This window comes from Gorilla gorilla, chromosome 23 (genome assembly GCF_029281585.2).
Source record: "Gorilla gorilla gorilla isolate KB3781 chromosome 23, NHGRI_mGorGor1-v2.1_pri, whole genome shotgun sequence".
Lineage (NCBI taxonomy): Eukaryota > Metazoa > Chordata > Mammalia > Primates > Hominidae > Gorilla > Gorilla gorilla.
In genome coordinates, this window is record NC_086018.1 from 48750639 (window position 1) to 48766614 (window position 15976).

Consider the following 15976-nt stretch of genomic DNA (forward strand, 5'->3'; position numbering starts at 1 on the left):
GCCTGCGAAGGGCAGGGAGTGGGAGCAGTGACAGTGCCCTCTGACCTCGGCTGCAGGCCCTGCTGGCCACACTGCGCAGAGCCTCTGCTCTGGGATCCCGGGGCCAAGTTCTGCCAGAGGCCAGAGTGCAGCCCAGGAACAGGAACCTGCTTCCAAAAGGCCCAGATCTGCTCCCCCCACCCCCCCAAAAAATCTATTTCCGGGACTGGAGTGGGGACAGAAAAGGACTTAAAGGTTAGGGAGGGGACAGGGTCCCTGTGCGTGCAGGGGCTGGTGCCCAGAGCCAGTGCCTGCTGTGGGATCGAGAGGCGAGTCCTGGTCACTTACCGAGCAGAGAGCAGTCTCCCACGGCACCTCCTGGCAGGCGGAGGGTGGAGCTGTGAGGGAGGGAATGGAGAAGCGAGGTCAGGTGTGTTCTGGAGGCCCAGCAGGAGCAGGCCCTGTGCCTTCCCTCCCCTCCCTCCTTCCCTTTCTTTGCAGTAAGGTCAGCACTTGGGTGGGTAGTGGGAGATGGCTGTGTTGGGCATTTTCTCTTCAGCTGGCTTTTATGTGTCATTAACAAAACTGGAAAAATGAGTTTGTGTTATGTAATCCATACAATTTGTTTGCTTGACAACATCTGAAAACAGGAGGCTGGTCAAGTGCAAGTGTGGCGGGTTCTTCAGCAGTCAGCACCATGACACTTCCGTGCCTCTGTCGATGTGGAGAAGGGTGTGATGGAGGAAAGGAGGGGTCTGATGCCCCACCTGAGTGGTGATGAGGCTTGGCCTGAGCTGGCCTTAGGTTCAGCGGGATGAGGGGTGCAGGTGTGGTTGGGGAATGCCAGGATAAGATATAGGTCATCAGAACCAAGGGGATCCTCCAAGTTGGATTTTTCTATTCTATATGGGCAGGCTTAGAGGGGACTGTTGACTTACTGAGAGTCACACAACGTAGTAGCTGGGACCTGGAATCCAGCCCGATACTTTTTTGATATCTGTGTCTTCTGATAGGAATAGGCACTCTTTCCTCTCTCCATCTGGCCACTGCTCCACCTATGTTTACAGCCATCTATCCTTTGACTCACCCACCCATCCCACCATCATCTTCTTATCTGTTGACTCACCAGCCAGCCCAATCCACCACCCCTCCCTTCCTCCATCCATCCACCTCTCCACCTACCTGTCTACACACCCAGTCCATCCATCCATCTACCCATGTATCTGTCTGCTCTTTGACCTATCTACCCATTGCCCTCTCCTTCCCTCCCTCCATCCACTGGTCCAGTGCCTTTCAATCCACCCTTCTGTTCGTCTATCTCAGATGCACCTGTCCACCATTTACTCTCCTAGTCAGCATCCCTTCTGTCCGTCTATCTCAGATGCACCTGTCCACCATTTACTCTTCTAGTCAGCATGCAGAATGCCTGTGACATGCCAGGTGCTGTGCTGGGTGCTAGGATCACAGAGATAAAGAACATGTGGCCCTTATCCTCAAGGAGCTCACAATTAGTGGGGGAAACAGGTCATCGAAAGCTGCAGGTTATCTTTCTGATCTCATTTCCTGCCACTCTCTCTAGCTCCCTCTGCTCCAGCTGCACAGGCTCTGAACTCTCTCAAATGCTGCAGGCTGATGCCTGCCGTGGGCTTCCCCTGACCACCCCCGCTCCTGGGAAGCCCTTTGCCCACATAACCACAGGCTGCTCCCCATCCTCAGCCTCTGCTCAGCCCTCCCGTGGGGGTGAGGCCTTTGCGTGCCTTTCTCTGCCCTCCCTGATCTGCTCGCTGGTCTCCTGAGCACTTGCCAGCATTCACATGCTATGTCTTTATCCTCTGTTTATCCTGTCTCCCTGAACAGATTATAAACCCCACGAGTGCAGACTTTGTTCTCTTCTCTGCTGTATTTGCAGAGCTGGTACACAGTAGGAGCTCAATAAATACTTGCTGAAGGAAAACATGGATCTTGAGAAATGCTACCAAGAGAGGAAATGAGGAAGGTGCTGAGGGATGAGTGTGAGGCAGTGGTGGTGCTGCCCGTGGGGCCTTTGCGGTCCTGGAGAGTGGAGCTGCGGGGCTGGGAAGGCTGGCGGGTGGGGCTGGCAGGCAGCTGGAGGAGCTCGTGGGAGCAGAGAGGTCATGGCTGGAGGTGTGGCTCGAACCTTCAGGTCAGTGAGGGTGGAGTGGTGGGCAGACAGCTGGCTAGCTTGGTGCTGGCCATGTGGGACTTGAGATCAAGAGGACAGCTGGGGACCAAGCTCTGTGGGATGCATCGAGGTCAGGGCAGGGGACCCAGTCCCCACACCTAGATCCCCTGCCCCACTGACAGTTAGTCTGAAGCAAGGGACCCCATGAGGTTGAGCATCAAGGAGCTATTGTGAAGAAGTTGGTGAAGACAGAATGCTGCTTCCATGCCAGCGCCTGTAGGCATATAGCACGGCATTTGTACATGAGTGTGGGTAATGCAGATTCAGATGTGCACACACACATGCATGAACACACCTCACACGCACATGACGGCAGGTCACACAGACACATGAGCACGGCACTTGCACACAGTGGGCTCATAGAGAGACACGTGCATGAGCACAGCATCTACACATGACCACGGATCTCACACACACACGTATGTGCACACCCCCCTCTTTGCTCGCAGCCTTGGGGCTCACTTACGCTCTGTGGACGGCTCTGGCCTTGTTTGGACTCCTGGTTCAGCAGCTACTTAGGAAAGAGATGAGCTGCTGCCCCCTCTTGGACCCTGACCCACGGAAGTCAGAATTCCCTACATCATCCCCTCAGCCTTCTTACCTCTGGACCCAGGACTCCAGGATTTGGGGCCCCCTACTTCCATCTGGACACAACCAGGCCAAGGGGGTGTGTGTGGGCAGAGACTGGTGACCAGCATGGGTGAGGGCAATTGAGGCAGGCCAGCTGGAGGCCACGACTGTCCATCAGCTCCTGATACTCCCTTCAGAAACGCGGGAGGACCGGACCAAGCGGCTCTTTCGGCACTACACAGTGGGCTCCTACGACAGCCTCACCTCACACAGGTACGTGCAGGGACCCTGGCTGGTGGGAGCATGCATGTGGGACATGGGGCAGGACCTGCAGTGTAGAGGGAGGCCAGGTATGAAGAGGTCAGAGGAGGGCAAAGGAACGTGCCTGGCCGACCTCTCTTCTGCTGCCCGGCCTGTCAGTCCCGGGGTGACTGCAGGGTGGACTGTGGCCGGCCAACCTCGAGGCAGGGCTTACCTCACTCCTCCCTGCTTTCCTTCATCAGCGATTATGTCATTGATGACAAAGTGGCTGTCCTGCAGAAACGGGACCACGAGGGCTTTGGTTTTGTGCTCCGGGGAGCCAAAGGTAATGGGGAGTGGGTGCCCGGGGGTCAGGCAGGCAGGGGCTGCACACCGCTCAGGGATGTCTTCAGCTTCTTGCTTCTGCCGCCCACTCTGCTCTGCCCCACACTCCCTCCCTGCCTTGCCCCTGCGGCTCCCGCTTTTGGCCCCGGCTCTCCTGGTCCCTCTGCTCGGTCGCGACCGTGGTGGTTTGCCACGTCCCGGCCCAGGCGGCAATTCCTTTCCTTCGTTGTTTCCCACTCTTTGCTCTAGAGTCTAACCGAGTAACCGAGTGACCGAGTGGGGGCTTTTCTGGCAAAGGGAGTTTTGCAGAGGGTCATGTCTAGGGTCCCTGCACCGTGGCTCCCCGTGGCCCTCCCCCAGCCCCGGGTCACTGTCCCCCGCAGTCATCTCTTTCCTGTGCTGAGCCGCTCGGAGGTTGCTGTGTGGCAGCCGCCCCCACCCGAACCTAGCTGGTGAAGCGCCTTCCTAATTGCCCCCCGCAGCAGAGACCCCCATCGAGGAGTTCACGCCCACGCCAGCCTTCCCGGCGCTGCAGTATCTCGAGTCGGTGGACGTGGAGGGTGTGGCCTGGAGGGCCGGGCTGCGCACGGGAGACTTCCTCATTGAGGTGAGGTCGTTCTGGCCGGCGCTGCCCAGTGGGATGCTGACCCCTGAGCCCTGTGGTGGACGTGCCTGGGGCATCCCCACCCAGCTGCCTGTCTATCCCAGGTGAACGGGGTGAACGTGGTGAAGGTCGGACACAAGCAGGTGGTGGCTCTGATTCGCCAGGGTGGCAACCGCCTCGTCATGAAGGTTGTGTCTGTGACAAGGAAGCCAGAGGAGGACGGGGCTCGGCGCAGAGGTGAGGGGTCACGCTTCAGGCCTCTGTGCCCAAACTTTCCCCTGACCTTAGACCTTTGACTTCGGGCCCACATTCCTCTTCCCATCCCTGACCCCCAACTGCTGACATCAGATTCCTGAACCTCAATGAACCACCCACACGTGTGGGCTGGGACCCCTCCCGATCCCTGGTGCTAGACTGCCAGTCCTGTCCCCTGGCCTAGGGCCTTTGACCCCTGACCCCTGACCTCAGGCTGCCCCTCCTCAGATCCCTGCCCCCTCCTTCCCGGCGTTCCCCCAGCCCCTGGCGTGGCAGAGCCCTCCTTCCCTACACCGCCAGCAGCTGCCTGGAGGCCGGGGTTGCCATAGCAACTGTGAGGTTGACGCTGCCGCGCTGCTTATTGTCGGAGGGAAGGGGGAGGCGGCACCTGAGGGAAGAGGAAAAGCGTCTTCTCCCCGCGACGACGCGGCACAGCCTGGGCCCAGGAGGCTTTGCCGGCCAGGCCCAGCCCAGGCCCGTGGCTTGGCTGACCACACCCTGGCCCCACAAGGGGCAGTGGCCACCCGGGCCTGGGGGGAGCCCTGGAGCAGCAGGAGCCCCGCCCGCAAGGAGACCCCTCCCAGCCCCCACCTCATGGCTCTGGTGCCCCCTTGCTTAGCCCTCGGAGCCTGCAGGGTGGGTGCTCAGGCCAGAGCCAGCCGGCACCGTGACTCCCACCAGCACCCTTGATCGCCTCCTGAGGCCCTGATTCTGGGGGTTCCCAGGGCCCCTGAGGCCCTGACCGCCCGGGCCTCCCCCCCTCCCCGCACTCCCTGAGCTCCTTGAGCCATGAAGAAGTTTGCGTCCAGCCGTAGCCTGAACAAGATCCTGGCACAGTGCGACTCATCCTCGCGGGAGTACGAGGAGATCCAGGCAGTGGAGCGCAAGTGGCACCTGCACCTGGCCACGCCGCGCCGCCTGCTGCTGGACAGGAGGTCCAAGGCCTCCCTCTTCTTTGCAGCCCCACCGCCCCCCAAGAGGGCCCCCAGCACCACACTGACCCTGCGCTCCAAGTCCATGACAGCTGAGCTCGAGGAACTTGGTGAGTGGCGGGGGTGGCAGTGGAGGTGGACGCAGGTGGACAGTCCATGATGGGCAGACAGGGCCGGGAGACACAGGTAGTATGGGAGGGCAGGGGGTCAAGCCAGAGGGGAGGAAGGACAGGTGGATACAAGAGCAGGTCAGAGGTGAATGGGTGGGTGCTGGCGCGATGGGGAAATTTGGTGCTTGTGGGGTGAGGAGAGGGTGGCATGTGGAAGGGGTGAGATGTGAGGCGCTGGGGATGGACAGTGGGGTGTCCAGGACAGATGACGGGGAGCAGGGCCTGGCCCACCAGTATGTTTGCATGTGTGTGCATGTGTGTGCGTGTGCTGCCTCTGGTTTTCCACGTCTCCACTTTGACTTTACTCCTGCATTTCATCCAAGTGAGGAGAGAGCGGTAGTGAGGTGACCAGGGTCTGCTGCTGGCTCTGCCAGGCACTGGCTGTGTCAGCTCTGTGTTTATTTTACCCTCTTGGTGACTGTGCACTTATTGACAGGTGGCCCTGCTGACCCCACAGGCCACAGGAGTACTGTCGGTGGGATGATGGGGCAGGGCCTTGAGCGTGGCAGGAGGGGAGCAGGAGTGTGTTGGGGTTTGATGGGGCATGTTCTGGGCACAAGCCCTGGTTGACCATCAACAGCCTCTTCATGGGCAGGTCTTACATATGTGTCCATTAACAACCTTGTCACGTGCACGTCCAGATATACTTGATCATGTCCTGACATGTGACAGTCAGTAGCCTCTTCATGGGACTGTCCCATTACGTGTGACCATTGTCCTCACTGTGGGTATGTGCTATACATGTGGCCATCAACAGCCTCGTCATGGGCATGTCCCACTGTACGTGACAGTTGACAGGCTCTTTCTTTTTTTTCTTTTTTTTTTTTTTTTGAGACAGTTTCACTCTTGTTGCCCAGGCTGGAGTGCAATGACATGTTCTCGGCTCACTGCAACCTCCACTTCTTGGGTTCAAGTGATTCTCCTGCCTCAGCCTCCCAAGTAGCTGGGATTACAGGCACCTGCCACCATGCACGGCTAATTTTTTTTTTTTTTTTTTTTTTTTTTTTTGTATTTTTAGTAGAGGCGGGGTGTCACCATGTTGGCCAGGCTGGTCTCGAACTCCTGACCTCAGGTAATCTGCCTGCCTCGGCCTCCCAAAGTGCTGGGATTACAGGCGTGAGGCTCTTTCTGTGATCTGAGCCCAGTTCTGTTCCCAGACTTAACTCTGCCTCTGGTCATAGAAGGAACCCCAACTCTGGTCCTAAACTGAACCCTGAAGTCCTGGCCACAGGAAGGGACCCCATTCTGGTTCTAGGCTGAGCCCCATCCCTGGCTTCAGTCTTGGTTCTACCCCAGCCATAGAAGGAACCCTTTTCCTGGTCCCCAGAATTATCCCTGACCTCACTCATGAACCAAGCCCTGACCCTGTCCTGGCCACAGGCTGAGCTGCCCCATGCCAAGCAGGTGGTCTTAACTGCAGTTTAGTTCAGTGTGGAGAACAGCTACCAACGTCCATTGGGCTGACGTGGTCAGAATTTTCACCATAGCTATTCCAGATAAAATAAAACCCAAAGAAAAAAACAAAAAACCCCATATAGATAATTCAGAATGAAAAGGAGAGAAACCAAAGCCAGAGGCTTCCATAGCTCATTATCTAGTACCCAGGGGCAAGGGGTTGGGGTCCTGAGGCCCCCACAGGGCTGGGAGACGTGGCTGGACCTGTGAGAAGCGGGAAGGTTAAAAACCAAGCCCAACCACTGGAATTAGCTTCGAAAGAACTGGAAATCAGAGAAGAATATGAAAAACATTAAAATAAAGTAAATTGTCACAAAGATTAAAAGAACTAACAGAACTAATGAGAGAATAGGACAGAACAAACAAGCAAAAAAAGAATAAGCACATTTTAGAATGATTCTTTTTTTTTTTTTTTTTTTAGACTGAGTCTCGTTCTATTACCAGCTGGAGTGCAGTGGCGCGATCTCGGCTCACTGCATCCTCCGCCTCCCGGGTTCAAGTGATTCTCTTGGCTCAGCCTCCTGAGTAGCTGGGATTACAGGCGCACAACACCACACCCAGCTAATTTTTTGTATTTTTAGTAGAGATGGGGTTTCACCATGTTGACCAGGCTGGTCTCGAACTGCTGACCTTGTGATTCACTCACCTCAGCCTCCCAAAGTGCTGGGATTACAGGCGTGAGCCACTGCGCCCAGCCAGAAGGATTCTTAAAGAACTGTTATTGAAACAAAAAGTATAGTCACTAAGATAAAAAAGAAAGACATGCGTGGGATAAACAGTACACTAGACCCAGGTGAAGAAAGAAACAGCAAGTTAGAAGATAAATCTGAGGTTACCCAGAATATAGCACAGAAATATAAGGAGATAGAAAATATCAAAGAGCAGTTAGGAGACACACACAAAAAAATCATATAGATAATTCAATGGGACTATTGGGAAAATCCCAGCATCTACCTAATGCAAGGCGTGGAAGCAAAAATAAAATGTTGCCTGGAGGCAATATTTGGAGATGAGATGGCTTAAGAATTTCCGAAAGTTGAACAAAGACATGAGTCTTCAGTTTAAAGAAATATAAGTCTCAGCAAGGAAATAAAAACAAATCTGTATCCACATCTTTCATAGTAAAACTGTAGAATGCTGTGAACAAGCAGAAATCTTTAAAACAATGAGAGAGGCTGGGTGCGGTGGCTCATGCCTGTACTCTCAGCACTTTGGGAGGCCAAGACAGGTGGATCACTTGAGTCTAGGAGTTTGAGACCAGCCTGGGGAACATGGCAAAACCCTATCTCTACTAAAAATACAAAAATTGTCCTGGCATGGTGGTATGTGCCTGTGGTCCCAGCTACTCAGGAGGCTGAGGTGGGAGGATTGCTTAAGCCTGGGACGTGGAGGTTGCAGTGAGCCAAGATCATGCCAGTGCACTCCAGCCTGGGCAACAGAGCGAGACCCTGTCTCAAAACAAAACGAAGCAAAAAATGATGAGAGAGAGAGAGAGAGATGGGCTGCTGGATGTCTTAGACGGGAGCAGTGGTCCAACTGACAACAGACTTCTCATCAGCAATGGCAGATGACAGTAGATGATGGAAGAAGAGCTTCAAAGTGTGGAGTCAAAATTCTTTTCCACCTAGAATTCTATACCCCGCTAACCCTGCTCATTCAGGAGTGAGGCAGAGAGGCTAATCCTAGACTTCTGGCACTCGGGTTGTAAGGGTCCAAGGTCACTCACGGGGAGCTGAGCTGTCAATTGACGATCCAAAGTGATCAATAAGCCAGCAGCAGTAGGCAGCTGGGTCCCAGGATTCTCCTGCCAGAGGCTGTCACATAGCCACAGTCAGCTGCGTGTTCAGAAGGGACTCTTCTATTCAGCACCACGAGGCTTTTGGGCAGCCTGAGATCCGTAATCCTGGGACCCAGGGACTGCCCTGTGGAAACGAAAGGACTGTGCTTTGCTCTCTGGGCTTTTCTGCCTGAAGAAACTGGTGAATGAAGACGCTCCTTTCCCTCCCCTCTGGGCTGGGTGTTCCCTCTTCTGCAACAAGCCTCAGGACAGGTTGCTGGAGTCACTTTGCAAACCCCGGTCTTCCAGAGGAGTTGCTCACAGCTTCAGGCCACCATAATTTTCCAGGCTTTTTTCTGAGCAGAGTCTGGGGGAGGATGAAGGGACAGCTTAGCGCAGAGCCTCTACCCACACTTCTGGAGCTCAGGAAGCCACCCTGTCCCCAGAAGACGGCTGTCCTGGGAAGCCAGCAGGGCTTCTGGAAGTCCCCTCTGGAAATGCCTGATTTGAGGAAGCCATGCCAGCATCAGGGTTTCCCCAGGTACCTAAGGGACCATCCCACAACCCAGTGTTTTTGCTTTCAGAAGATAGAAATGAGGCCTGTTGGTCACTGCTGGCATGAACACATCAGAACTGCCTCACACTGTCAAGAGCTATTAGAGCCCTTTAGGATCCATAGTCTATCGAGAAGGTGCCTGGACACCTAAAAAGAAAAGAAAGTGAGGTGTCAGAGAAAGCAGGTGCAAGGCGGAGGCTCCTGTCCAGGTGGCTGTTTGCTGCTCAGAGGATGTGGGAGAGGCATGGCCCTGTTGGAGGAAGGGGAGGGAAGGGGTATCCTGTGGGGGAATGGGGTGAGCAAAGGCTGGTGCCTGGAAAATGAAGGGTTGCAGAGCTGGGAGTGAGAGGAAGGGGCTGGGTGGGGACCCTCCTGAGATAGGTGGTGAGAGAGAGAAGAGGGCAGAACACCTCTCCTCCCCTCAGCGCTGGGGGCACCTCTTGGTCGCCACATGCATGTCTGCTCGGCTTGTACCAGGAATGTGCCGGGGCCACAGGTCAGTGGAGACCTAGGCCAGGGAAGGCCCTTCCTGTGTATTCACGTTCCCGGGAGAACTCTGGACCTCCCTGTAATTTCTGGGCCCCTTTTTCTTTTGTGATGAGAACATCAGGGTAGGTGCCACACCCAGCATCTGTGTGAGTGGCCTTGTCCTGGAAAAGGTTTCTGTGCCAAACACACTTGCCCTGCCTTTTAAGACCGACTTTGAACAGAACACAGAGGTGACCACCTTAATTTTCAGCGACACCTGAACTTGTTTTCTATGGGGTTTTGCCTTTTTTCTGAACAAACGTTTGACTGAGCCAAGCATGATGGAGTTGTGCATATCTCTGTGTGTGTGCGTGTCTGTGCGTTGGTGATCGGACACGCGCTGTGTGCACCTGCATGCGTGTGGCACACGTGTCTGTGCGTGGGTGAGCGGACACGCGCTGTGTGCGCCTGCATGCGTGTGGCACACGTCTGTGCGTGGGTGAGCGGACACGCGCTGTGTGCGCCTGCATGCGTGTGGCACACACGTCTGTGCGTGGGTGAGCGGACACGCGCTGTGTGCGCCTGCATGCGTGTGGCACACGTGTCTGTGCGTGGGTGAGCGGATACGCGCTGTGTGCGCCTGCATGCGTGTGGCACACGTCTGTGCGTGGGTGAGCGGACGCGCTGTGTGCGCCTGCATGCTTGTGGCACACGTCTGTGCGTGGGTGAGCGGACACGCGCTGTGTGCGCCTGCATGCTTGTGGCACACGTCTGTGTGTGGGTGAGCGGACACGTGCTGTGTGTGCCTGCATGCGTGTGGCACACGTCTGTGCGTGGGTGAGCGGACGCGCTGTGTGCGCCTGCATGCGTGTGGCACACACGTCTGTGCGTGGGTGAGCGGACACGCGCTGTGTGCGCCTGCATGCGTGTGGCACACGTGTGTGCGTGGGTGAGCGGACACGCGCTGTGTGCGCCTGCATGCGTGTGGCACACACGTCTGTGCGTGGGTGAGCGGACACGCGCTGTGTGCGCCTGCATGCGTGTGGCACACGTCTGTGTGTGGGTGAGCGGACACGCGCTGTGTGCGCCTGCATGCGTGTGGCACACATGTCTGTGTGTGGGTGAGCGGACACGCGCTGTGTGCGCCTGCGTGCGTCTGGCACACATGTCTGTGTGTGGGTGAGCGGACACGCGCTGTGTGCGCCTGCATGCGTGTGGCACACACACACAAGTCCCTGCTTGTGGTTGTTTCCTCCTTGGCTTTCAAGGCATGTACCAACTGCCTCCAGAGTTGGGCAGATTTGCTATTCACCGTCTGATAAAGAGGTGTAGGCTGGGGGCAGATTTGGGAGGTCATGGTTTTTAGGGGAGGTGGTGGTGAGAGGGATGAGGTGGGGAAATGAGTGTGGATAATGGGGCCCAGGTGCCGAGCCTGCCTCTTACTCCCTTTACTCTGTTTCTTGATTCCAAGCCTCCATTCGGAGAAGAAAAGGGGGTGAGTCATCTGCCTGTGTCCCCAGGGCCTTGGCTTTGCCTGACCCCTGTCTGGGGGAGTGCTGGTGTGTGAGGAGGTTCCAGCGCAAGTCAGGGTGGCCCGGAAGCCTGGGCTGCACCCTCCTTTTGGCCTTCTCCCTGGGCATCTGGTAGGGGCATGAGAGAAGGGCCTGCAAGGATGGATGGGGAGTTCCCAGGGGTGTGACCCTCTGGGACTGTGATGGCCTTGGGGGCTCAGGTGAGCCTGTGAGCTGTGCAGATAGCCTGATGGAGGCAGCCCGTGGGGAGGAGCTGGGAGAGCCCCGTGGAGGCCACTGCATGCACCATGGCCCAGACAGCAGGAGGGAAAGGGCTCCGAGGGTCCCAGAGGGGGAGCTCTAGGGAGCAGGGAGACTGGGCCGTGTTGGTGTGCACATTGCTTCTTTCTGCTGGTCCTCTCGGGGCCTGTGCTTGGGTTGTGGGACCTACTCCCATGCTGGTTGGTTGTAGGGCCAAGCCCAGAGCTTATGGTCCCTTCAGAGCAGGGGTCTGAGTCCCACAGAACTGGGGAAGGAGCTTGGAGCTCCCCTGGCCAAAGACCCCAGGCTGTTGACTACCCTCCTGAACCCCCATTCAGGCCTCCCTCTACCCTTTGGGGCTGCTCCCTGTATGTCCTGTATGTTTAGCCTGGCTGCAGGGGAGGGCGCATTCAGGTGGGGACAGTCACCTGGGCCTGGGTACTGAGGTCCACTGTCTGGTGAAGTCCTGGGACCCGGCTTCCAGCAGCCTCCTCTGCCTCTCGGGTGGATGGGAATCAGGGCCCAGACAGAGGCTTGAGGTGGCTTTCTCCACCCAGGCTTGTATATTTGCTCCACGTCCGTGTACCTGATGCCCATCCCTCCCTCTCTCTCGACCCACTGGGCTTTCCCTGGGTGAGGACACATCTGCCAGGCCCTTGGCCCAGCCCTCTTGAGGTCCCCTTGCTGCCTCTTGCCCCAGCCCAGGTGAAGGGCTTCCCCAGTGTCTTCTCAGGTATTAAAAACAGGTGACAAGGTTTCCTCCAGTGACCTTTTCTGCATGCCTTTGGGGCAGACATACAAGCTATTTCTGGAATTTTCTGGCTCTGCCCTCTAGCTCATTAGTGGGGCTCCCAGGGTGCTGTGTTGCAGCCCAGGTGCTGCTCCAGTTGTGGAAGAAGTGATGGCTGATCATCCCGCAGGCTGGGGCCCTGTTGATCAGACAGCCGCAAACCCAGCTGTGTCCTGCTGTGCACCCAGAGGGCCCTGGGAGTGAGTGGGTCCACTTGGTTCCTGATGGGCTTTGTTTCCCTTAATTATCTAAAATAATTTATTTAAGAATATATTCTCTAATATTGGGGGGAGATTTATGTCAACCTCATCAGTTTGTAATTTGCAGAATTCTTGATGAATCCTTTCCCTTTTGAAAACACTTCTCACCCGGCTCCAGCACCATCGCCGGATGACCAGAAACAGCTGCTCACTAAACGTTATGTGCGTCCCGCTGTGGGTCTCTGGGATGGGTCTTCCAGACCTAGAGAGACAGCCTCTCCTAGCCCGTGGCTCAGGTGGCATCGTGTCTCCCATGATGCTGAGCCGTGTGTGCCTCACGGAGTTTTCTCTCCATTCATATCTTTACTTCTGCAGTTTCTGGGGAGTATGGTGCTTAAGTCTCATCTCTTACTTCCTAGTCAGAGATTTGTGGCAATTTCACTTCAGTTCGCTCCTGGGTTGGATAAGGGTGATGATAAAATCCTCGTGTAGTTGTGGGGTGAGAGGAGTGGTTTGCATAAAGTCCCGCATACTCTAGAAATCACCAAGAACTTAACAGATGGTGGCAATGGGGACTTCAACTCCCAAAAAGAAATCATTCACTTCATGACAAAAGCAAATGAGAAGTCCCCTCAAACCAGCAACCCCTGGTCTGTACCTGGGCCCCTGTCACCTGGTGGCACTGGGAGCTGTGCACAGGCCCAGATATCTGCAGTTGGAGCCTGTTTTGCTGGTAAACTCTTGTATCGTTCAGGACACAGGCTGGGCGCTGATGGAACACAGAGAACAGTATTTGCTCTCTTCTGCAGACCCACAAGCTGCAGGGAGATGGGGCACACAGACATGAATTGTACTGAATTGTGTCCAGTGCCAGCACAGTTGTAAGCCTTTCTTCTGTGCTAATTCTCACTAGAGACACGTGAGCGAGCGCTGTTTTTATGCCTGTTTTATCAATGAGGACACAGGTCACAAAGAGGTTATGTCAGGACAGAGTCATTGTACAGGGTGGGTCTGGTCTGGGTTGGGTACAGGACAGTCTTGGGGGGTTATTTACTTCCTTCCAGCAATGCTAAGCTTGGGGAGTTCCTTCCTTCCTTCCAGCAATGCTAAGCTTGGGGAGTTCCTTCCTTCCTTCCAGCAATGCTAAGCTTGGGGAGTTCCTTCCTTCCTTCCTTCCAGCAATGCTAAGCTTGGGGAGTTCCTTCCTTCCTTCCAGCAGTGCTAAGCTTGGGGAGTTCCTTCCTTCCTTCCAGCAATGCTAAACTTGGGGAGTTCTTTCCTTCCTTCCAACAATGCTAAGCTTAGGGAGTTCCTTCCTTCCTTCCAGCAATGCTAAGCTTGGGGAGTTCCTTCCTTCCTTCCAGCAATGCTAAGCTTGGGGAGTTCCTTCCTTCCTTCCTTCCAGCAATGCTAAGCTTGGGGAGTTCCTTCCTTCCTTCCCGCAATGCTAAGCTTGGGGAGTTCCTTCCTTCCTTCCCGCAATGCTAAGCTTGGGGAGTTCCTTCCTTCCTTCCTGCAATGCTAAGCTTGGGGAGTTCCTTCCTTCCTTCCAGCAATGCTAAGCTTGGGGAGTTCCTTCCTTCCCGCAGTGCTAAGCTTGGGGAGTTCCTTCCTTCCTTCCCGCAATGCTAAGCAGATTGCAGAGATAGAACCAGCAGGTGCTGTGAACAGCCGCAGATTGGAGTTGGAAGGAGTAGGAGGTGTCCAGTCTGGCCATTGAAACTCTCCAACAAGGGGCCAAGACAAGAGTGAAAGGTGCCAAGACAAGTGTGACCAGACAGTGGTCCCTCTAGGGTTGGCATAGCCCCAAAGAGTGGAGAAGGGCGTGGGGTTGGGTGCAGCCTGAGTGGTGGGTGGGGTGCAGTGGGGCTGCTGAATGAGAGGGCTGGTGCAGCAGCCAGGTGGACATGAGTGCTGCCCCATCCCTTGCTGCATGCTCCACACACTGGTCCTCAGTGGACCCACAGGGGGCGAGAGCTACTGATGTCCTGGAGGAGCCATCCAACCAGAGCTCTGATGGTCCTGAGATATATGTATTAGTGTAACAGAGTTTCCAAGTCACTTTGATCTTTTGTGGAAACCTGCTTGTACATCAGGGTCTGTCCTCGGGCTGTGACCCGCTGTGAACAGCTTCCCTTCCAGTGCGGTACAGATAGCCAAGAGTGGCCTGTATGTGCTGAGAACAGTGACAGGACGAAGGGAAATGGAGGGAAATCCAGGGAGACTGTGGTCTCTGAATTGTTTGTCTGTCCCGTGCCCTGGTCTTCTCCCTCATGGTCAGAGTGGCCTTTCCTTAAGTGAGGTCCACAGGGTCACCTGGAGTCTCCTTGAGGCTACAGAGGCTGCCTGGGGTGGGGTCTGAGTCCTGGGGTGAGGGCCTTGTCTTGGGGGCCTGGGCTGCCTGGGGTGGGGTCTGAGTTCTGGGGTGAGGGCCTTGTCTTGGGGGCCTGGGGTGGGAGCTCAAGGAGGGAGGGGAGTGGTGGCCTCTGTCAGCATCACGGGTGGCCGGGTTGGGGAGGACATGGCAGTGGGGCAGGAGGTGGCCCAGGCAGCTGAGATGGAGCCTCCTTGCTGTGCAGAGAAGCTGGACGAGATGCTGGCAGCCGCCGCAGAGCCAACGCTGAGGCCAGACATCGCAGACGCAGACTCCAGAGCCGCCACCGTCAAACAGAGGCCCACCAGTCGGAGGATCACACCCGCCGAGATTAGCGTAAGGGCCACGGGCGGCTGGGAGCGCTGGGTCGGGCAGGCATGGGGGTCAGACTGTCCTGGGCCCTCTTGACGGAGGTGAGAGCCTATCATGTGGACCCCTCTCCAGAGGGGTGTGTGCACCCCATGGCCTCTCTCAGAGACTCTCGGGGCTATCTCTGCCCCCTAAATGGCCACAGCTCAGCACCTGCTGGGTTTGCTCTTGTAGCTTTTGGTGCCTCTGCCTTCAGGCAGTCCCTGTCTCACGCCTGAGACCACCAAGGTACCCCAGCTCCGCTGAGAACACGACAAAGCATGTCTCTGTTCCCTGCCCACTTGCCAACCCGGCGCCTTCTAGGCTCCTCCCCCACCCTCACCCAGGGTTGGCCAGGGTCTGCACCCACCCTACCCAACACCATCTACACTGTACCACCATCTGCACTGCCCACACAGCCCAGGCTCCAATGGGCTGCATCCTCTGCTCCCTGAGGGCAGAGTCCAGACATGATTCCTGGGTCCAGGCACCCACAGGCACTAGTGCCATTGGAGTGAGAGCGTGGGGTGTCTCACCTCTGGCTTAGGAGGAGGACTGGGGGCCCCCAGTGCCCTGGAACCTCCATATTCCCCTCCCTGACCCCCACAGTCATTGTTTGAACGCCAGGGCCTCCCAGGCCCAGAGAAGCTGCCGGGCTCCTTGCGGAAGGGGATTCCACGGACCAAGTCTGTAGGTATGGCTGGGCTGTGGGGCGGCATGGGGTGGGGAGGAACGGGGCTGGGGTATGGCTGGGCTGTGGGGCTGCATGGGGTGGGGAGGAACGGGGCTGGGGTATGGCTGGGCTGTGGGGCTGCATGGGGTGGGGAGGAACGGGGCTGGGGCCGGCAGGGTGGACTTGGGTTTGAAGGACACTGCCTCTCCCTGCCCGTAACTGGGGTTTCCAGTTTCCCTCTCAGTCCTGTCTCTTCCTGGCCCCA

General features: G+C 56.4%; 1 protein-coding gene across 6 annotated transcripts in view; it reads left to right on the forward strand.

The window, feature by feature from the left end:
• SHANK3 (SH3 and multiple ankyrin repeat domains 3) overlaps window positions 1-15976 on the forward strand; it is a 58971-nt gene that overhangs the window by 25801 nt on the left and 17194 nt on the right. For 5 of the 6 annotated variants that reach the window (XR_010133137.1, XM_055374491.2, XM_055374490.2 and 2 more), the window contains exons 14-21: window positions 2950-3025; window positions 3256-3338; window positions 3820-3944; window positions 4046-4178; window positions 5158-5238; window positions 11026-11049; window positions 14896-15026; window positions 15648-15732. Coding sequence is in view for 5 of the 6 variants with exons in the window: in XM_055374491.2 (XP_055230466.1) it covers window positions 2950-3025; window positions 3256-3338; window positions 3820-3944; window positions 4046-4178; window positions 5158-5238; window positions 11026-11049; window positions 14896-15026; window positions 15648-15732 (738 nt within the window). In the remaining variant the exon portion in view is untranslated. The remainder of the gene's footprint in view (window positions 1-2949; window positions 3026-3255; window positions 3339-3819; window positions 3945-4045; window positions 4179-5157; window positions 5239-11025; window positions 11050-14895; window positions 15027-15647; window positions 15733-15976) is intronic. The other variant, XM_055374488.2, reaches the window with a different exon arrangement.